At 36.5% G+C, this 21,609-nt stretch overlaps 6 protein-coding genes and 1 pseudogene across 12 annotated transcripts; 4 read left to right on the top strand and 3 right to left on the bottom strand.

Moving 5' to 3' along the window:
- Nucleotides 1–1,083: 1,083 nt before the first annotated feature.
- On the top strand, nucleotides 1,084–4,096 carry LOC108847591 (uncharacterized). 6 transcript variants are annotated; one of them, XM_057005356.1, is made up of 5 exons: nucleotides 1,084–1,383; nucleotides 1,462–1,506; nucleotides 1,615–1,929; nucleotides 2,033–2,175; nucleotides 3,614–4,096. In XM_057005356.1, the coding sequence occupies exons 1-5, from the start codon at nucleotides 1,176–1,178 to the stop codon at nucleotides 3,845–3,847; spliced, it is 945 nt and encodes a 314-aa protein (XP_056861336.1). In that variant the 5' UTR covers nucleotides 1,084–1,175; the 3' UTR covers nucleotides 3,848–4,096. The 6 variants fall into 6 exon arrangements, with proteins under 6 accessions (XP_056861336.1, XP_056861335.1, XP_056861337.1 ...); XM_057005355.1 differs by having other exon boundaries at nucleotides 1,088–1,383; nucleotides 1,465–1,506; nucleotides 3,605–4,096; XM_057005353.1 differs by having other exon boundaries at nucleotides 1,089–1,383; nucleotides 3,605–4,096.
- Nucleotides 4,097–4,136: 40 nt separating this feature from the next.
- Nucleotides 4,137–7,754, bottom strand: LOC108847590 (T-complex protein 1 subunit zeta 1). Its single transcript, XM_018620868.2, has 15 exons — nucleotides 7,531–7,754; nucleotides 7,374–7,437; nucleotides 6,840–6,975; nucleotides 6,444–6,595; nucleotides 6,315–6,362; nucleotides 6,130–6,222; nucleotides 5,878–5,984; nucleotides 5,685–5,799; nucleotides 5,525–5,611; nucleotides 5,159–5,363; nucleotides 4,985–5,079; nucleotides 4,808–4,876; nucleotides 4,614–4,721; nucleotides 4,419–4,537; nucleotides 4,137–4,334 (listed from the first exon to the last, which is right to left on the bottom strand). Exons 1-15 carry the CDS (start codon nucleotides 7,662–7,664, stop codon nucleotides 4,259–4,261), a joined length of 1,608 nt encoding a protein of 535 aa, XP_018476370.2. The 5' UTR covers nucleotides 7,665–7,754; the 3' UTR covers nucleotides 4,137–4,258.
- A 656-nt stretch (nucleotides 7,755–8,410) lies between these two features.
- Nucleotides 8,411–10,433, bottom strand: LOC108844116 (uncharacterized). The gene is made up of 4 exons (XM_018617330.2): nucleotides 9,953–10,433; nucleotides 9,498–9,700; nucleotides 9,342–9,408; nucleotides 8,411–9,255 (listed from the first exon to the last, which is right to left on the bottom strand). The coding sequence occupies exons 1-4, from the start codon at nucleotides 10,187–10,189 to the stop codon at nucleotides 8,908–8,910; spliced, it is 855 nt and encodes a 284-aa protein (XP_018472832.2). The 5' UTR covers nucleotides 10,190–10,433; the 3' UTR covers nucleotides 8,411–8,907.
- Nucleotides 10,434–12,010: 1,577 nt separating this feature from the next.
- Nucleotides 12,011–13,534, top strand: LOC108844359 (40S ribosomal protein S7-3). Its single transcript, XM_018617601.2, has 6 exons — nucleotides 12,011–12,155; nucleotides 12,434–12,519; nucleotides 12,615–12,688; nucleotides 12,779–12,902; nucleotides 12,999–13,181; nucleotides 13,272–13,534. The coding sequence occupies exons 2-6, from the start codon at nucleotides 12,445–12,447 to the stop codon at nucleotides 13,386–13,388; spliced, it is 573 nt and encodes a 190-aa protein (XP_018473103.1). The 5' UTR covers nucleotides 12,011–12,155; nucleotides 12,434–12,444; the 3' UTR covers nucleotides 13,389–13,534.
- A 716-nt stretch (nucleotides 13,535–14,250) lies between these two features.
- Nucleotides 14,251–17,527, top strand: LOC108848095 (plastidic glucose transporter 4). 2 transcript variants are annotated; one of them, XM_018621510.2, is made up of 14 exons: nucleotides 14,251–14,404; nucleotides 14,647–14,916; nucleotides 14,999–15,119; nucleotides 15,199–15,266; nucleotides 15,347–15,479; nucleotides 15,578–15,677; nucleotides 15,757–15,869; nucleotides 15,991–16,084; nucleotides 16,161–16,314; nucleotides 16,435–16,581; nucleotides 16,657–16,730; nucleotides 16,831–16,919; nucleotides 17,002–17,116; nucleotides 17,209–17,527. In XM_018621510.2, the coding sequence occupies exons 2-14, from the start codon at nucleotides 14,664–14,666 to the stop codon at nucleotides 17,389–17,391; spliced, it is 1,644 nt and encodes a 547-aa protein (XP_018477012.2). In that variant the 5' UTR covers nucleotides 14,251–14,404; nucleotides 14,647–14,663; the 3' UTR covers nucleotides 17,392–17,527. The 2 variants fall into 2 exon arrangements, with proteins under 2 accessions (XP_018477012.2, XP_018477013.2); XM_018621511.2 differs by having other exon boundaries at nucleotides 14,259–14,404; nucleotides 14,650–14,916.
- A 121-nt stretch (nucleotides 17,528–17,648) lies between these two features.
- Nucleotides 17,649–18,103, bottom strand: LOC130510136 (uncharacterized; annotated as a pseudogene).
- A 1,295-nt stretch (nucleotides 18,104–19,398) lies between these two features.
- Nucleotides 19,399–21,338, top strand: LOC108846278 (glycosyltransferase BC10-like). The gene is made up of 2 exons (XM_018619501.2): nucleotides 19,399–20,179; nucleotides 20,602–21,338. Exons 1-2 carry the CDS (start codon nucleotides 19,622–19,624, stop codon nucleotides 21,262–21,264), a joined length of 1,221 nt encoding a protein of 406 aa, XP_018475003.2. The 5' UTR covers nucleotides 19,399–19,621; the 3' UTR covers nucleotides 21,265–21,338.
- The last annotated feature ends 271 nt before the right edge of the window (nucleotides 21,339–21,609 follow it).

The raw sequence follows: 21,609 nt of genomic DNA, 5'->3' as shown, positions 1-21,609 counted from the left end.
CTTAAAAATCAGAGTTATTACGACGAGCTAAAATTAATGAAAACAGCAAACACTATATTTAGAACTCCAACAATTCCAAGATAGCTAAAATACTTATATATATGGTGACCAACATATACATTTCATTTATTTACTTTTGCTTTTAGTGACAGTCATTAAGAAATTAATGTAATCAAATGTTTTAATTAGATGGAGTATCCAATACTCCCTCTGTACCATTTTATGTGATGTTTAAGGTTTTTACACAATTATTAAGAAAATACAAAATTTTATGCACTTTATCTTGGTTATATAAAAATCACATTAAATAAAACAAGTTTAACCAATAACAAAATAGTACATGATTTTGTAATTGGTCACAAAATTTGAATGACATTTAATTTTACCTAGAATAGTGAGAACATCACATATTATGAACCAAAATAAAAATCTTAAAACTTCACTTAAAGTGGAACAGAGGGAGTAGTATAAAATTGATCATGGAAAACACACACACACACACACACATATATATATATATATGAGATATTAAAAGCAAATTGAAAAATAATTTTAGAAGAAAATGAATTCAAATTACTGAAAAGGAAAGACCATATTTAAAGTAAATAAAAATACTACAAAAAAACAGAAACTGCCAAGTGAGTTTTTTTTTTTGATATCTCTGGTGTCTGGGCAGCCACTTTCCCAAATATCCCCCGAAGGGGTCCAGCGCCCCAGCAGTAAGAATGTTAAATCGCTGTGGCCGGGTTTCGAAGCTGGGTGGCGGGCACCTCAGCCGAGGTTCCATTACCACCAGGCTACGAAGCCCGGTTCTGCCAAGTGAGTTTGATTCCTATAAATGGATTACACCCAATAAAAAACAAAATGCTATATTGCAAGACTTTTTAAAATACAGGGAAACAGTCAATATGATTAACAACCTCATACGCATCTCTCTGTATTCCAGTTTTGTTTTTAAAATATATATATATATTTACAATCTGTCAAGAGACATGAAGAATATTTAAAAATTAATTTCCAATACGACTTTTATAAAAAGACAATGGCTCAAATAATTCATTTTCATAACAAAAAAAAATCATTTTATATGTGCTGCCTAATTGCTTCACTCTCCCTACTTACACCTCATTAGTTTTGCTCTTTCAGAAAAGAAAAAAAAATACATTTCGTTTCCAATGGCTTTGCGTGGACATGAGTCTGAGTTTATGAACCTAAGGGAATGGGATCGAAGAGCTCGATTAATCCGAGACAAACAGACTTCTAGAAGGTTTTCTGCTTCATACGTTGGAAGCTTCCGAGAAGATCATCACAAGTCTTCTTCTACTAGAACAAACTTCAATAACATCTCTAGTACTGCCTCATCTCCTGGCTACAATATTAAAGGTGGTTCAAACTCTACCACTCTTTTTCTCTATCTTTACGAATTATTTATTTTGAAAATGTACAAATCTTTATAAACAGAAGAGATTGATCCATCAACATATTCTTTCACCAATGCGCTGAAGGGTAAGTTTTTTCACGAGCAATCAAGTTTTTTATTTGAATGGAAAGAACATGCAAAAACAAGGGAAGAACGTTCAACTTTATGTCCTGTTTTTTTTTCCTGGTATGCAGCGTTACAAGCAAAGACAATGTTCAATAACAGAGAATGGTTAACACAAGAAGGGTTTGCTTTGAACTCGAAGTGGAATGAAGCAGAGAAATATATTTGCAACCCATTGTCTGGAGAAGTTCCAATAGAGTGTTTGTCTTATAAAACATTAAGTTCTAGATCTTTCAGAAGTCTGACCACCACCATGTCTGCTCCTCTTCACTACCCTAATCCCAATCTATTGACGAATACTATTGGTCAAAACAAACCCAATAATAATCATAACGTTAGAGTCATTCACGAGGATCTTTATGCTCCTAATCGTGTTCTTGTTCGAGGTGATTGATTTTAAAATATGTCTTTATCTGTTGTTAATTAATAGTTTAGTTTTCTTGATATTTTTTTTCTTTAATTAAATGAAAACTTGGGGGGTCTTTTTAGCAGAAAAAAAAGTTATAGTGCTGAAACGAGATGTGGGTATTCAGAGTACGTCGGTGGATCTTAGCTCCGGTAGCCCTAGTCCGGCAAAAACGCCTCCGATCATGGAACGGTCTCTGAAACGACACGTGGAAGGTCAACAAGAGGTATTTAAATCCATATATATGTCCTAAAAATCTCTAGTTCTCTACCATAAGGTACGGAAAATAATAATTGCATAAAAATGTGCAGCAATAATTAGATTCTTTTATCAATTTAAAAAAAAAATTAGATTCTTTCGGAAGATAAGAAAAACATAAAACAAATAATGGTGCCAACTTTCTCAAAAAAAAAAAAACAAATAATGGTACCAATGTTTCAATGATAGAAAGAGACAATGATAAAACTCTTCTACTTTAGTGTTTTATACATATGTTACTAGATTTTGACCCGCGCTTTTGAAGCGCGGAATATTTTAACATGAAAATTTTTACTAATAATTTACTAAATATTTTGGTAATTTTTAAAGAGTGTGTATTTAAAATATTTTTGCATTTAAATCAGTATTTTTAAATTCAACCCGATTGTGATTATACCGGTTAATCCGGAGATCTGACAATTCAATTTATGTTTTTAAAATATTCATATTAAAAAATCACTAAGACTAACCGATTGAACTGATGGATGACCGATATGTAATCTAATTGGATTTAAATTGTAATAGTTTCATAATTTGTAATCTTATAATCGAAATTTTAAAGTTCACTATTTTGCAATTTATGAAATTATGATGTTTCTACAAAATTTTAAAGAGAAAATGATAGATATAAAATAATTAAGATTAATTATTGTATTATTTGGAAACATTGATAGTAGTATAAAAATATATTGTTTGAAAACATTGATAGTAGTATAAAAAAATAAGTATATTGTTTGGAAACGTTGATAGTAGTATAAAGAAATAAGTATATTGTTTGGAAACATGAATAGTAGTATAAAGAAAGAAACATTAGTGATTTGATGTATGTTTAACTATAAAGTATAAAAGTGTATTTAATTTAAAAATTTACAAAATAAATGTTAGGTCCAACAGAATGTTTCTGTTTTAATAAGATAGATTGGATTCAGTAAGATTTTAAAATTCTTTCATAATATACGAACACATAGTACGCATGAGTATCAATCAGAGAAACACACAAAAAAAACATATGCTATCACTATTTCATGAAAAATCTTTCATTTGACCCCATTTCAAGATTTTTGTCCAACACACGTGACTATTACGACACCACCTACATTTTTTTTATATGCGTGCATGCATTCATGTAACTATAAATTCATATTCATAGTCTCATGGTGTGACATGGTATTATATGTTTTGTAACTCGATAAGGCACTAATCTAAGAGCTGCACATTTACTTTTACCTTTGATAAAAGAAAATTTTGTTTTATGTTTATACAACTATTTAGGTTTGGACCTGAAACTACAGTTATTTGAAACTTCTGAAAAGCAAGAAAATAACTCATTCTAGGTACAACGTATGCCAAGATTAGAAGTATAGTTGTCAAGATACTAATGAGTTTGGGTTTTTAAGGATTTGAAGTTGGAAGATAAAGAAGAGAAGCAAGAGAAGAGTAAAGAAGAAGGAGAGGAAGAGAAGCAAGAGATAAGTAAAGGAGAAGAAGATAATCAAGAGATGAGAGGAGAAGAAGGAAAAAAGAAGCAGAAAAGGAGAGGAAGTGGATGCTTCTCATGGGTGAGATCAAGACAAAGACAAGCAAGAAAATCAAAGTACATCTTCCCAGTTTGTGTTCCTCATCTTGTCAAAGGTTGTTAAAAACCTCAAAGCCAAAAAAAAACGCACAAGAGAATCAACCAACAAACAACAATAAAGAAATAAAAAAATGTTGGCAAGATTCTCCCGTTTCTCATCTTTCACCACCTATTTTATATGATCATAATAAGATTTACATGTAATAGTCCTTCCTCTTCATTTAGATTCATCATTCATGTGAATGTCAAAACTCAAAAGCTTAGCTACCCATTTTCCTAATATGAATAGTAATAGATTCTGTTTGTATTTTAATGTTTTTCTCAGTTCGTAAAAATCAACTAGATCTACAAAGTCAGATTAAAAGATGTTTCTCATAACAAAACATAGGTTTCACACAACTTTCAGGGTTAAAACAAAAAGACAAGAACTTGAGATGCTCAGAACGAAGAAAAGCAAGTTAAAAAGCAAAGGGCTTCAAGTAGGCTTCCTCATATTTCTTCCTGCACGAATCACTTCGTCCACCAAAAGCAGCTGTGAGGCAATCACTGGCCTGCAACACAAACAAATACATTATAATGGCTTTAATCAAACCGCACAACTTTATTAAAACTGGCTGGTTTGGTTCCAACATTACCCTGAGTTGATAAGTTGGCGTTTCACTGAGTAATTGTCGAAGATACCAGCGAGCTGCGGGTCAATTGGTTCACCGTCCTCAATGTTCAATCCCACTACGTTTCCTTTGTCATGCTCGCTCTGGCATAAGCGCATCATCACAGTGAGCAATTTGATTTCGGTTCGTAGAAGATAATAATAAGAGATGAATGCATACCGTTAGAGAAATGATCACGTCTTGGGTGTCAAGACCTGCGTTTTCTGCAAGTGTCTTGGGCACCACGAGAAGGGCATTAGCAAAAGCTTCTACGCCAAGTTGGGCACGCTGCAAACGTTGAATGATGGTATCAGTGATCTAGAAGAATATTCATGAAAACCAATAGAGTATATGTGTAAATGATATTAAATTACCCCCTTAACGGTTTTCTTGACTTCATTGAGTAAGTGATGTCTTGCTGCAACTTCAAAAGCTCCTGCTCCCTATATAACGAATTAACGATTTTAATCAGGAACTAACAATCTCTTTGACATTGCATAGAAACAGAGAGCAAGAAGTCACAAATACTAAAGAGAGAGTCAGGCACTTACTAGCACAACACACTCGTCTTCTATGGTGTTCTTGACCGATCTTAAACCATCACGAACCGCATCCTTAATTTGAGCAATGGTGTGGTCATTAGGCCCTAGAAAAAAACCAACAAAATCATGAATGATAAACCTTTCAAAATGTAATGAAAAGATAGAAGAAGCTGGCTAAAATACCTTTGATGAGGATGGTACACGAATTAGGGTTCTTCACTTGCTCCACGAAGGTGTACTTTTCCTCTCCAAGAACGTGCTCATAGACAAGTCCAGCCCATCCAAGCGACTCAGGGGTCAAGTCGTCAACAGAATTCACAGCATCTCCACCACATGCCAAAACTAAACGTTCCATGTTCCTCCTCTTTGCTCTTCGAAGGGCAATAATCTGGAAACATGAAGAATGGTAAATTAGATTCAACAGTCTCTAAACATGAGAAATTACAATCTATCGAAAGAGCATTCTTCTGTAGCATCGGACTAAAACAAATTCAACTGTTTGCAACCTAAGCGTGGATGCAAGAAATTACACAAGTAGTTATAGCTTACCCCTTCTCTAGCAAGAATATCCAACGATGGTGGGTCAATACCCTTTTGGTTGATGATAACAAAGTTGTTATCATTACCAGCACACACCTGCACGAGAAATAAGTATTAGTTTTACAGAATTTAATAAAATAAGGGTCGGATAAAATGGTCTCAGTCCCACCTTGTTCTTCAGATCGATAATTTTCTGAACTCTTTCATCAACAGATTTCCTCTCGGCAGTAACCATGGCTTCCCTCTGCTCCGCATTAGAGTAGAAAAACCCTGCATTGATTTCACTGATAGATAAAACAGAAATATCAGTCTACATCACCAGTAACATCTAGGCGAATGCCATAGAATCATAGTACACGCACCTCTTCTCATACTCCAGCGACACATTGCAAGTCAGGATGTGGCAATTCTCTGCGCGTCGTTTCATATCAGGGTGTCTCGAACCATGGTCTAGAACAAGCCCCTCGACCTAAATCAGGAAATGAGTCAATATGGTACTTGTAACATGTCCAAAACCAAGAAAGCTTTTAAGCATAACCAGTAAAAATGTATATGATTCCATACAAGCACTATGAAAGCATTTCGAGTGAACAAATGTTACGTTAAAGGCATACCAATCGTGTGTCAACGTCGAACTTGTGGCGCATGTGCATTATCTCCACCATAAACAGATCAATGCCTTCCTCAGGCTTCCGGATACAGAGAACCTGTTATGCATGGAAAAGAGATAATTACACAAACTAGCTTAAAATAAAACGAATAGCATTAATAAGATTTTATCAGAGATAGATAAACTCACTGAATTAACGACAATGTCAGTCAGTTGATCAGCCAAGCCTTCGTACAACTAACACAAGAACGAAACGAAGTTAGGAACGAAAGAGATAATCAGTCAATGAAAAAAGAGAAAATATAAAATGAAGAATACCTTTGTTCTAAGCGTTGTTCTCGCCACCATTTTTAGGATCTCTTTATCAGGTTCATCACCCATAACCACAGGAGTCTTGAAGTTCTCGAGGAATTGAAGAGTAGCTCTTTTAGCAATTTCAAAACCATCAACTAAGACACGTGGGTGCATTCCTGATAAGGACAGTTTATACAGACAGTCAGACACTAAATAAAACTTAGCAAATCAAAGCCGCTAAAGATCAATCATTAGTACACATCTATATGCTAAAGTTAACATACAGTTTGAGAAAACTAAAAGTGCCGGATCCAAAAAAGCAAGAACCTAAAACAAGCATAGAGAGGCATAAAACTAACAAGCTAATCTATTAAATTAAAGTAGATAAAGCACGTCGTTACAGCTAATATAGCAACACACCTTCATCAATGCAGCGTTCGGACTGTTTCATGAGCTCACCAATGAAGATGACAGTGGAAGTAGTACCATCGCCACTTATGTCATCCTGTGCAACAGCAGTCCTTGCAATCATAATAGCCGTCGGATTCTGAATTTGCTGCAACAGTAAGGAAGTGAAAATATGTAAGCAAACATCAAACCATTAAAATTTGTATAAAAAAAACAATACTTTCCTCTTATTCTCTATCATAATGCTGAAAGAAACAAAAAAAAAACAATTTTAGCTAATCAGAAACCTGCACTGATCATGCAAACAACACTAAAGTTCATTTCTTTCCAACCTAATCCATTCCGGAGAACTATGGGTACATGTAATCCTCTGAACCATAGCCTATATCCAATTTCAAACCAATTCTCTAAGGTTAAGCTCAAAAACAAGCAAATCTCCAGAATCTAAGTCCAAAAGAACACACAAGTCACAGACTTTTGAGTACCCTTCACTGCTTTAAAAAAAAGGCAATACAGAGCTAGATTATTTATAGATCTCAGACTAACCATTTCCTTCAATAGCGTGTTCCCATCCTTGGTTAGCTTAATATCTCCCGAACCACCAACAAGCCTACATCCAACGAAATAAGATAAAACAAGATCGGGAAAGTGAAGATTGTGAAACAGTATATAGACACATAGATTCAAAAGAGAGTGATAATACATCTTGATGGTTCCCTTAGGGCCGAGATTGGACTTGAGTACATCCTGCAAACCCTTGGCGGCGTTGATGGTCATATGAAGCGCCGCCGTTTTGTTGAGCACCTCCGCATTAGGGTTTAGAACACGCACTGACATTTTTCCGAAAAGTTTTAAGTTGTTCGTTCGTACGGGATCTGACCAGGAAGAGAAGAGCTGGAGTGTGAGAGAGAGAGAGAGAGAGAGAGATCCTTATTAGGGCTTACTGGGTTTTAAAAAAGAGAGACTCTGGTCGCGCTAGAGACTTTGGTTTTAAGTAAATTCACAAAATTTACTCGCGGTATAATATTTTTTTATACTTTTACCCAAATTCTGTTATTTTATATGTTTTTAGAATTTGATCCCAAATTAGCTTTTGTAATCAAACACTTTCATAAAATTATGATTAGATTTTATCTTCCAAAAGACAATCAGATGACTTTTGCTGTTATTTTGGTACTGGTAAGTTCTTTGTCAAAGGGACATCAATGCTTTCTTTCACCACCATTTGTGATTTGATTATCCGCGGAAGTTGAGAGAATGTATATTATTATGAAGAAGTTAAGATGTCTCTGTATAACACTTAACTTACACCGACTATAAAACTCTGATATACTCAGTCCATATAATCAGAGAACATCTCTGTTATTATATTTGATACAGATGATTCAGAAAAAAAAAGACATGTTCACTCAACAGCCGGTCACCACTCGAGGCAGATTGTCCGCGGATCGATGAAGTTCAAAGTTTGTCGGCAAATTAAACTATGCAAAAGAACCTCGGTCAGAGAGAAAGAAGCGAAGCACACAACGGTTTTTGCTTTTATCACAAATGTAAGGAAAAGATAAAATAGAGAACAAGTCAAATAACAAGAAGGCATTAATATACACACCAAAATACAAATACAAAGGTGTTTGTGAGAGAGCTTAAACTCCCTCGAACAAAGTTAAAGAGACACATTACTATATACAAATACAATGGTGGAAAAAATGATTCGATTATATTTTACAGATTCTCCTAAATCTTCCCCTTAATTAAACATTAAAAAGATCAGCCTGAGCCAGAAAAAAAAAACACCAAAACGAATACATAGATTTGGACTCTTTATATACAAAAGACTAACCTGAATAATAAGTCAACAAAACACAGGCAAACGGTAACTGATCTTCATCTTCCTCCTCCCTCTCACTCTCTCAGGAAAAGATGATTAAAAACACTAAGATATTTCACAATATTTCATTTGCTTCAAAATGGTGGTGGTCGTACTAGTAATCAAATCCTTCTCTTCTGTTAGGCCCTGCCCTGGTGGTGAACAAACGATGGAATCTCTATATACACACTTGTCCGTCTCGTCTTGTCTACTTTAAGCCATGGCAGGAATGCCCGAGTTTTGGTTCAAGCATTCGAACCCTTCAACTCTAACCGCAGGTGGTTTGAGCCCAAATTTCATCCTAACGCAGCCACGAGACGATGATGCTGACGAAGAAGACGAAGAAGAAGCTGATGGAGATGGAAACGCGGTTGCTGAATTGGGCTGAAGGAAAGGAGAGTTTGGTGAGACGGGACTGAGTTTCTCGACGTCGCGAAAGCGAGCATCTTGAGCTAATGGGTTCGCTGCTCTGCTCGGAGGTGAACCGGGGAAATACGGTGATGAAGATACAGGTGAGGATGATAGTAACTGCCCTATTGGTCCGTTATTATTATTATCCTCCTGAACAAACAAAAAAAAAGAAAGGACTTAGAATCCAAAAGAAAAAGCTTTTTGAGACAGAACATAAACTTAGAACCACCATATACCTTTCTACGAATGATGTCTAAAAGCTCAGCACCAGCCTTGGAATCACACAAATCAGCAGCAGCTTGACTACAGGATCGAGAAACAGAATTAGTTAAATGTTTGGTTATAAGAATAAAGGAGGAAGCTTTTTAAAAAAAAATTTATTATTAATATACCTCATGTGTAATCTGAGAGGGCGAATGAGGTTGTTGGTGAGTAAGCATCCAACAACACGTCGTGGCTTAGGACAAACGACGAGATCCTTGCGTTCGAATCCCATCATCTCCTCGCGAGGAGACATGAAGGCGTTCTGCTGCTGGAAGTTGTAATGATTCATCTTTTTTTTTCTTGTTGGCCTTTGATCCACACACAAGAACGCCTGAAATTAGGGTTTTCAAAATCAAATTCAGATCAGATCCATTACAATTTTTTTAGATCATGTTTGACCCGATAAAAATTCAAACTTTATAATTAAAAAAAAAAATCGTAAAAAAATACAAACTTTCGCTACTGAATCGAGAAAAACTTTAGATCTATTATCTATTACTGAGAATGAACACACACAAACAAAAGTAACAGCGATCTATCAAATCTGCCATGGAGAAGGGTTGAGAGGAGAAGAAGGAGATACCTGAGTAAGATACCCGAGAGAGGAGAGAGCACACGCTGAGAGAGGAGATATGAGAAACAGAGAGAGAAATCGTATGAGGAAAAAAGGGATTTTATAAAAGAAAGGATGAGAAACCAAAGTTAGGGTGAGGTTGAAGACAACTCGAAACGACGTCGTTTCGTGGTTTTTTTGTAAATGCTGCTTGTGGCCGTCGTAATAGTGATATATCTGTGGACAGCTAAATATTCCGGTTTCCATGCACCTTATAATTAGCCCTTGTAACTAATTGGTCAACATACTACCTTCCTTTTTTTTTGCATCGGATATGCTAATTTTTTTTGCATTTTTTAACAACCCAAAATATATTTTTTTCATAAAATATGTAACAATTTGAAATATGTAAAAATATTTCAGTTTTCTAGAAGGAAAATAGAAGAAAAAACAGAAATATTGAAACGCTGCCTTTTCAAAATGAAAATAAATGGAAGGTGAATGAATGAATTCGCATTAAATCTGAGTTCAGAGTATGTATGTATTATTGTATTTATTTTTGGGTCCTTTATATTGGTTTTAAATTTTTGACATTACCATAACAAAAAAAAAGAAGAAGAATATATGAATAGGGACAAAATATTTTGCAATACATCATTACCCATGAGACTATGACCAAACTATGGTATAAAACACTGTGAAGTGTCCTTCGATATATCAAACCAATGTTCTCTGACTTCCACTTGTTTGTTTGCTATCTCATTCACACGAGACTTTTCCTTTGCATATTAATGGACCAACTCATAACCGGTTTCTCCCCACCACCACATAAACGAAGAGAGAGACCACAATAAAAACTAGCCGTGGATACGGAGAGGGAGAGAGGGATATGTTTTGTTTGTTCTGAGACAAGAAAGGTCAGTGGAAAGCGAGACATGCGAGCCATTCACGCACTGAACACAGGAATGATAACGCCAAAAGGGCGCACCTATTTGAAGTTTATAATATTTGATTAGAGAACTCATTCCAGAAATAAAGATAAAGGTATATACCGTGTGGTAGGGTCATTAGATTAAACAAATCAAACTTATTCAGTAGTTGAATCTTAAATACGTTGTGAAAGATAACAATCAGGAGTTTCGTTACCTAGCGTATCAACAGTTTCATAACACACATAGCGACTCGGAGACTTTATCAGGTTGAGTAATCAAAAGAGAAAATGATGTAAGGTAAGGTAACTTAAATTCTGCCGATAAGTTCTCAAAACAACTTAGATTGCTCTTTCCTTTGCTCCTTTTTTTCTCTCATTTCCCTTGTAATAAGTTGTGATTCACAACAATGTAAAACTCAAAAAATGGTATAAATCTTAACATTTAGACCAAAAAAAATTTTACGAGAGTATTAAAAATGTGAATAAGGAGGTTTCCAACTATAAGTCCATACTTCTCTGAATAACTCCTCACCTAAAATACACGTGACGTGACTGATTATATTATACATGTGGCATTTCATTAATGGTTTGTCGTCTATCCAACGACACTGACCTGTTAGCACATCTCCACAGAATATTTTGAGGATCCAATCTAAAGCTCAACAGAAAAAATAAATAATACTCCCGACATTATTTGTTCACACGATGAAAGCATTATAATAGACAAAGAGAAGACAAGAACCGCATAAACTCATCTGATGTAATAATAATTGCGTGATTTTCATGATTTCTTAAACATCTGCTAACTCACTTTCGTGTCATCTTTATCCTTATAAAAGAAGAAACAAAAATCAAGTTGGAGCTTGGAATATAACTATAGTTCTGATTATTTTCTAAATACATAATTTTAAACGATTCCGGTCAGTCCTTACACGGTAGCATTTGTCATCACTAATATTATTCACAGCCATCCAATTCAATTCCGCCTTTTTTGTCAAACTTGAGATTTATTATACAAACAAAAAAAAAATTTACTGAGTTTACCAAAAAAAAAGGTTTTCTACTTGGTGGGCATTTGACAGTTAGATTAGTTATAAAAACAACACGAGTTTGTGAATACTAGGCCCATTAGCTTTAAAAGCCTTTTTGTGGCCCAGCCTTGATTCATTTTCAAAATAGGGCAACCTTGGAAACCCTAACATTAAAACCTAAGTTTACAACTAAACTGCTCGGTCTTGTAAGAAGAAGCCGCAAAACCTCTTAAGACAGACTCTTCTTCATCCTTGCAGATTTCGCTAACCGGTACGTTCAAAAGGTTTCTCCTTGGGAGTTTTCTCGAATGGGTTTTGCTCTAGTATACTCATTCATGTGTCCCTCTAAAATCTTGATAGCTTTACTTCAGTGTAGGTAGAAATGGAGTATGGTCTGTATGATAGACATACCATGGTTTAGTTTGTAATAGATTACATGATTGGATACAACAGCTTTAAAGTTGATCAAATATCTGATAGCTTGGTGATTCTGATTGTAAGTTTCGTATGTCTTGACGCATTTTGCCATTTTTTTTTCTTGTTTTCAAGATTCTGTGAAGATGTTCTCCGCTCAGAACAAGATCAAGAAGGACAAGAATGCCGAGCCGACAGAATGCGATGTGCAAGTTGCTCAGGTAAACCATATGATTCTACCACCTCTCATTTATATTTGTCTGTAAAATAGTCCGTCCTTGTGAAATTCATTTTTTACCTTGTATCTCTCTCTCAGGCTTTGTTTGATTTAGAAAACACTAACCAGGAGTTGAAAAGCGAGTTGAAAGATCTTTACATCAACCAAGCTGTGTACGTTACTACATTATTTTGTTAATTTCCCCTTTCGCATTCCATGTTGCATTGGTTTGGTCCTAAGTATATGATTTTGTTCTATTGCAGTAACATGGACATCTCTGGAAACCGCAAGGCTATTGTGATTTACGTCCCGTTCAGATTGAGGAAAGCTTTCCGCAAGATCCACCCCCGTCTCGTTAGAGAGCTTGAGAAGAAGTTCAGTGGAAAGGTTACTACTTTTTTTGTACAGAACATTTCATGTTTTGTAAAAAGGTCTAGAGAGTAAAGCAGTGTCTTACTCATGCCATTTTTTTTGTAATCGCAGGATGTTATCTTTGTTGCCACAAGAAGGATCATGCGTCCACCCAAGAAGGGTGCTGCTGTTCAGAGGCCACGCAACAGGACTCTAACCTCTGTTCATGAAGCTATGCTCGAGGATGTCGCTTACCCTGCTGAGATCGTTGGTAAACGTACTCGTTACCGTCTCGATGGATCCAAAGTCATGAAGGTATCGTGTCTATCAGTTTTGAGAATCTTTCTCTGAACACACTTTAGAGCTTAAGTTTTTTTCATTGTGATTATGACTATTGTGTCACAGGTGTATTTGGAGGCCAAGGAAAGAAACAACACAGAGTACAAGCTCGAGACTATGGTGGGAGTGTACCGCAAACTCACAGGAAAGGATGTCACTTTTGAGTACCCGGTTGAAGCTTGATGATGGACGATGCTCTGAAGAATCATCATCATCATGATAGAGAAGAGAGGTTTTGAAGAATCATCATCACAATCTTTAATGTTACATTTTAAAAAGACTTCTTGTGTCTGTCCTTTTCAATTTTGAAAACCTATTTTATAGTTCCAGTTTCTTGCTCAAGTTCCTACAACAACACATTGAGAACAGAATCTAAGACTAGACTACACATAATGTGCATCTTAGCTTTTGCTATGCCCAACTTAGATAATATACTAAAGATTTTATTGAGTGTTATACAATCCGACAAATATAAACCAATCTGAGTGTTGCAAATGGTGCAGAGATCCAGATTGGTTTAGCCATTTGTTCCTATAGCAACGCAGCTTGAGAGAGAGAGAAAACACTTGGATGTTCAAGAGGCATATACACATGTATGAGACGGGAAGACGAAGATCTTAAAATGCTCCAATTCTGGGTTAATATGGGCCTTCAAATTGTAGCCCAAAATAAATAGTATGAAGACGGGTAATAGTAACCCAAATATAGTGCCTCTGTGACGCCATCATGTGTGTCTCTATATGGCATGCGAGTGCTCTTCTAGTTCACGTGCGGCCCACCCATGTCATCCAAAATCTAATCCAGAAAATCCATCGTTGCCAAATCGCCTCTCGCGTTTTACACATTGTAGCAGTAAATTTGTATTTTTCGATTTTTTAAAATATCAAGAAAAAAATTCCTCAATAATTCGGCCATTTAATTTTACAGATATTTTTCTTTATGATTCAGAGTTTTCTTACCAATGAACTCTTCACATTTCATTAAATTAATATGAAGAAATAATTTAGTTTCCTTATGGTTTTGGATAAATATGAATTATTATTACACAAAAAGTCCAGAAATATATTTTGTTTTAAATAACGACAATAAGCTGTCTGTGAAGTAAGTTCTTTCTCTGCATCAAAAATCTCTGATTAATAAGCTCTCCTCCACAATCCTCTCTCTATATCTCTCTCCGCGGAGTCTCCGAAGCTTAACTGGTAATTTGCTTACTCAAAATCGGTTTGGTCTTTGCTATTAGTTTTTTCTTCTGAAATCGTGAAAACTCAGTTTCTGTTACTCAGTCGCGATCGAGATAACGTTTTCTCTCTGTTCGCCATCAATTTTTAGCTTATTCCGTTATCTCGCGTGTTCATCGTTTCTAGTTCCGTTAAAAGATTTAATGCGACATTTTCTCTCTTCTTCTTTTTTTGACTAATCTCTCTCTCCCTCTGTATAAAAGAAGGAACCAAAAAAAAAATGCAGTCGTCAACGTTTACGGTTAAAGGAAACGCCGCGTTTGCGTTTCAGCGACGGACCTTCTCTAACCTCCTCAACAGATCCGCCACTACCACTACCACTACCGTATCTTCCTCCTTCGCACCACTCCACCTCCACTGCTGTGCTTCGAAAGCGATGGGAGCGAAGCTCGCTCGCGGCGAGAACGGGATCCAAACCGTTATGAATCTCTCTTCCGTCAAGGCTCGATCCATCAGAGCCCAAGCCTCCTCTGGTTCGTCTTCCATCGTCTTCTATAGTCTTCTTCTAAGTTGCATGTTTCGCTGCTTCGAGTAATAGTTTGAGATTGAATGTAGGTGGTGTTGGTGATGAAGAAGAAGCTGTACCTCTGAGATCCGAAGGGAACAGCTCCGGCACCGTTTTGCCGTTCGTTGCCGTTGCTTGCCTCGGTGCTATATTGTTTGGTTATCATCTCGGGTATGAGTTACTTAGTGGTGATCATGGACGTTTGATAGATATAGATGATGATCGTGTTCCGTTGGATTGAATGATTCAGGGTTGTTAATGGTGCTCTTGAGTATCTTGCTAAGGATCTTGGTATCGCTGATAACACTGTTCTGCAAGGCAAGTGTGTGTGTGTGTTGATGACATGGTTTTGATTCAAGCCCTAAGCTCATTTCTCTTTGATTGGTTGTTCTAAGCAGGATGGATCGTTAGCGCGCTGCTTGCTGGTGCAACGGTTGGTTCATTCACCGGAGGTGCATTAGCTGACAAGTTTGGACGAACTAGAACGTTTCAGTTGGATGCTATCCCGCTTGCCATTGGAGCTTTCTTATGGTATTCTCTTTTTTTTTTTTTACAAGCACTAACGTCATATACTTTATTGCTGGGAAGCTCAGTCAATTTTTTTTTTTTTAATGTTTTGATTTTTGCAGTGCAACGGCTCAGAGTGTGCAGACTATGATTGTGGGACGTCTGCTCGCAGGAATTGGAATCGGGATCTCGTCAGCTATTGTACCACTTTACATATCCGAGGTTGAGTTTCATTATTTTTGGTTGCACACTTAAGTCTCTTATATGTTATGCTGCTGAAGTGTGTGGTGATTGGTGTCAGATATCCCCAACTGAAATCCGTGGAGCACTCGGATCTGTGAATCAGTTGTTCATATGTATAGGAATACTTGCAGCCTTGATAGCTGGATTACCTCTTGCAGCAAACCCTCTATGGTATGTGAATCCCTTTTGATTTATCGGAACAACATATATATATATATATATATATATATATATGTTTTTCTGTTATGTATTTCTGTATTGCATATTAAGTTTCCGAGTCATGATTTTCTAGGTGGAGGACGATGTTTGGTGTTGCTGTCATCCCTTCCGTTCTGTTAGCCATAGGAATGGGTTTTTCTCCAGAGAGTCCAAGGTGGCTTGTTCAGGTACTCTCCATGGACCCAACTCAGACTTAACTGAGATCATTTTTTTTTTTGACTAGTTAATGATATAAAATTGCAGCAAGGAAAAGTTTCTGAAGCTGAAAAGGCGATCAAAACTCTGTATGGTAAAGAAAAAGTGGTTGAACTAGTGCGTGACTTATCAACCTCTGGCAAAGGTTCTTCTGAGCCAGAGGCAGGATGGTTTGATCTATTCAGCAGCCGCTACTGGAAAGGTATTGCATGACTTGCTGGAGATACATTGATTTGATATCTTCAGTTCAGCCAAGATCTTCCTTTCAATCCTAATATCGTATTGATCTGTTGACGTAGTTTCTTGTATGTTCTTGTTGCAGTTGTAAGTGTGGGTGCAGCTCTCTTCTTGTTTCAACAGTTAGCTGGGATAAACGCAGTGGTGTACTACTCTACATCAGTGTTCCGTAGCGCTGGAATCCAATCTGATGTTGCAGCTAGTGCTCTCGTTGGAGCATCAAACGTCTTTGGTTAGTTTCCTCGTTCATGTTCCCATTGAGTTCCAACATAACCGAACAAATAACTTGATGAAAATCCTGTTGCAGGTACTGCTGTTGCTTCGTCCTTGATGGACAAAATGGGAAGGAAAAGTCTTCTGCTCACAAGCTTCGGTGGAATGGTACATTACTAACTATCATTTTTAGCCAATTCAGTACTTGTAAAATCTCAACTCGCCCAATTCATTACTGACTGTGATTTTTTTTTTTGGTTGGAAAAAGGCTTTGTCGATGCTTTTGCTCTCTTTATCCTTCACATGGAAGGCTCTTGCTGCATATTCTGGAACCCTTGCCGTTGTTGGAACTGTTTTGTAAGTCAAATCTCCTCTGAAAAAAATCGTTTTCATTCTCTCTCTGTTCCGGGCTTGACAGAATCTTGGCTTGTTTACTCAGGTATGTCCTGTCATTCTCACTTGGTGCTGGCCCTGTTCCGGCTCTTCTCCTTCCAGAGATATTCGCATCCCGGATCAGAGCAAAAGCTGTTGCTCTTTCTCTCGGCATGCACTGGGTAATATAAATATATCTATAAGTTCTGTTGTTTACACCAGAGTTTCTCCTCTCCATTTATAATATTTTTGTTTGCCTCTTGTGCCCACACAGATATCAAACTTTGTGATTGGACTCTACTTCCTAAGCGTTGTGACTAAATTCGGAATCAGCAGTGTCTACTTGGGTTTCGCAGGAGTATGTGTCCTTGCCGTCATCTACATTGCAGGAAACGTGGTGGAGACTAAAGGACGGTCACTTGAGGAAATAGAGCTTGCTCTTAACTCCGGAGCTTGAAATTCAGAAAAAAAAACAAAAACCCACTCTGTTTCACCAATCGATCTTGTGAGTCTCTCTTTCGTTCATGCTCTTTGAATAACTTGTACAATGGACTAAGTAAGTAAATCAATAATGAGAAATCGATTCATCACCACCACTACATGTTAGCTTTCCTTTCCCACCTTTCTTTGGTATCTAGCCTGATTTTAAAATAAAACCGCAAACATTGCTTAGCATCAATACCTCGAAAAACTTCTAAAAACAGCAGAAAGAGCTTACCCCCAATATAGCTTTTGTGGCCTCTTTGGTAATGTGGCTACTGACTTGTGATGATGATGAAGTTCTTCTAAGGTAGAAGAAGATTCTTTCAGTTTTTAGAGCTTTCGCCATCTTCCGCTGCTCTACTCTGAGAACCCTTGCTTGCTGCATTTCAGTTTGAAACGTTTAGTTAGTATATTGGACATGAACTGTATATTCAGACAAAAAGTAGCGTTTACCGTTAGGTTTGTTTTGGATCATTGAATTGGCTTTTATTTGCATACGTCTCGTGTAGCTCCTGTAGTTTCGAAATTTGCTTCTCGTTGACGTTAGATCGATTAAAGTTAGGTTGAAGAGACTGTGTTGATGCTAACAACGCTTCTTTTCGATTCTCCTCTGCTTCTCTCTCAACTTCCTCTCTCGTCCTTGCCGCCGCCGCTGCCTCCTCCATGGTTTCTCCGTCGGCGTCCATCGCTGCTGCTTTAATAAATATAAATTTAAGAAATGAATAGAGCGACGCCAGACCATCCTTCTTGCCAGTCTTTCTTTAATTAAACCTCAAAGATTAATTAATTATGTTTAACGATCCGAGTGTTCTGAAATATAATCATAATAAATCCAATACTTAAAATGGTTTAAGAAAACCAAATATCCAACAATAAACAAATCAAGTTTAATTTGGAGGTTTTTCACAAATCAAGTTTAATTTTGAGGTTTTTCACAAATCAAGTTTTCTTTTACATAAAAATCAAGTTACTACATTAAATTTTCAACTAAAACTATATTAATGAAATCCTAATGAATATATGTTGCCGACAAATGGTCCAAGTCTATCTTACAGCTTTACTTAGAAGTTAGTAGTAATATTCTCCGGTTTAGTTTTTGCGCATTGACTAAGCAAAGTAATTATATTTTCAGAATTCAGTAATCAATTATAGCGCTCATGGCCTCGATGCTAAACATTTTTTTTCCTTTTTGGTCAAACAATGCTTAACCTCTATATAATCAATTTTTGTTCGAAACAAAAATTCTCATTTGTCTATAGACACAAAAGGAGTGGAGAAAGATCCGGCAATGACATTTAAGTGCACCTAAAATTAGGCAGGAAATCTTGTTCCTCGGCTTCGTGGGTCAGCGCCGAACATCTTGCACATGCTTCTATTTTTTTCTAATATTATTTGATTTATTAGTTTTATCTTAGGAAAGTTATAACTTACAAACTAGCATATAGTAGCTAGAGTTTTATAGTTTTTAAAGGAATGAACATCGTGGTTTTTTATTTGATTTGCAAGTCACCGAGCTAGAGTTAACTATTTTGGGTTGCTACTGAAAAATGTAATTGGTTCGTTTAGTTTATTCTTTCAAAAACAAAACTAAAAGCAGAAAAAAATGAACGTAAACACAGATAATCAAAAGTCTATGTCACAGATAGAACCGGTCGTTACACCACCACTCACCAGTTTGTTCAACTTTGAATTCAGATTTGGTCTGAATCAAGTATCCATATTTGACTCACCTTTTCTTCTTTTTTCACCAATTTGACGTTTCAAGGTGGAATCACCAGTACACTTGTAATATCATGCAGAATCAAGATATTGAATTTATTTAAATTAATTAATCACCCTTAGCTTTTTATTTGGAAGGTGTACCCCTTTACTTAAACTGCAAACCTTTTGTACCGGCGCTTACTCCGTCAGATGGGCAAAATAAAACTTGCTCAAAGCGTATGAATTAATGTTTAAGATCTAAAACCTAAGTTTCGTATTTAACAAAGGATCTTTAATTGACTTAAGTGCAGATGGAAAAAGCCATTAGGTCAACTCTTCATTCCAAAGTCTACCCTGTTTATGTACATTAACTTGCAAATTCTCCTTTGACTTTGCCTAATACACTCCAAATACCTTGTTATTTATTCTTGCACACCTTGTAATAACTGCTACAAAAACCTTAACGATCACAACTTCTCTCCTCTCTCTCTTTCTCTCCCATTATGGGCGTTGTTGATCAAAAGAGCAAGAAAGAAGAAGAACACCCAATGATCTCAAAGCCCTCGAGATTGGTTCTCTTACAAAAGGGTTATCATCTCTTAAGCTCACTCGTTTTCATCACTGGTTTCTCAATTGGTCTCGTTCTTTGTCTGCAACTAAGAACCCTCAACATGTCGACTCCCAAGACACAACAACAACCCTTATGGTCCACATTACTATTCAACCACACATCAACGGTTGAGACTAAACAAGAGTTACAACTACAAGTACTTCAACACAACATGAGTGATCAAGAACTCTTCACAAGGGTCTCCTCATTATCATCATCACCATCATCATCATCATCATGGTTTGGGTGGAGACATAATAATGACGAGAAGATGGTTGTGAAAGTGGCTTTCATGTTCTTAACAGGCGGCAGACTCCCATTGGCTTCTTTGTGGGATAAGTTCTTTGAAGGACATGAAGGGTTTTATTCCATATATGTGCATACCCATCCATCTTTTCAAGATTATTACCCTGAAACATCCGTCTTCTACTCGAGAAGAATCCCAAGCCAGGTGATTCTTAACATCATTACTTAGTTAATGATCTTTTTCTCTTTTCTTAATTCGCATACTTCCTATATATGATTGATAAATCTTTAGTAATAAGGCCATGTTAAATCCTTGTGCTTGCAGCTTGATTTACATTGAACAACAATAGATTTGTGTTGAACGACTTTTACTAAAATAAAACATATGTTTAGATTATTTAACATTAATTAGTTGGCAAAATTAGATTTGATAAACCTTAAAAGCTTGTATTTGTATAAATAATCTAGACCTTAAAACAATTGTATAGACCTTAGACAAAAGTTTAGATTATTAAACATTAATTAGTTCGCAAGATTAGATTCGATAAACCTCAAAAGCTTGCACTGATATAAATAATGTTTAGATTATTTTTACATTAGTAATGGTTTGTGACAAAAATGAAACAGGCGGTCTATTGGGGAACATCATCAATGGTAGACGCAGAGAGAAGACTATTAGCCAACGCTCTCCTCGACGAATCAAACCAAAGATTCGTCCTCTTGTCCGATTCTTGCATCCCACTTTTCAATTTCACAACCATCTATGACTACTTAACCGGTACTAACCTCAGCTTCATCGGCTCATATGACGACCCAAGAAAATCCGGTCGAGGCCGGTACAACCCCAAAATGTTTCCTCAAATCAATATCACACATTGGCGAAAAGGATCACAATGGTTTGAAACCACACGCGAGCTAGCTCTTCATATAATATCAGACACGGTTTATTACAAGGTATTCGACCAGCATTGCAAACCGCCTTGTTACATGGACGAACATTACATCCCGACTCTCGTTCACATGTTGCATGGAGAGATGAGCTCAAACCGGACGTTAACTTGGGTTGATTGGTCGAAAGCCGGTCCACATCCTGGCCGGTTTATTTGGCCTGATATCACCGATGAGTTTCTTAACCGTATCCGATTTACAGAGGAGTACTGTGCGTATTATAGTCGTGATGGTGATAATATTACAACTTCGAAATGTTTTTTATTTGCGAGGAAATTTACTAAAGAGACTTTGGAACCTTTGTTAAGAATTTCCCCTGTAATTCTTGGCTTTGGTCCGTAATCACTTCAGTCTTTGTAAAAAAATATTCAATTAGTAAATATTATTATGCCAATAAAGCGATAATATTTAGAATTTCTTGCACATGTTTTTGTCATTCCACCAAAATATTTTTGTCATTTGTCTCCAAATGTTGGCTACCCCACCTGATTTAACCGATCAATAACCCAGGAACGGACAGGTCAAGCGAAAATTACCAAGGCATCCGTTCACTTACTGGATCACATTCTTGTACATTTACTGAGGCATTTCGTTGAATTCTCAAATGTTTGATTGAGTAATTGAGTGCCTAATTATCATGTATATACACATTTTCCAAATAAATATATAAAATGCAACTTCTGTAAG

The sequence above is a fragment of the Raphanus sativus genome, chromosome 3 (genome assembly GCF_000801105.2).
Source record: "Raphanus sativus cultivar WK10039 chromosome 3, ASM80110v3, whole genome shotgun sequence".
Lineage (NCBI taxonomy): Eukaryota > Viridiplantae > Streptophyta > Magnoliopsida > Brassicales > Brassicaceae > Raphanus > Raphanus sativus.
Note: the sequence above shows the minus strand (reverse complement) of the source record. Positions and strands in the feature narration are given on the sequence as shown.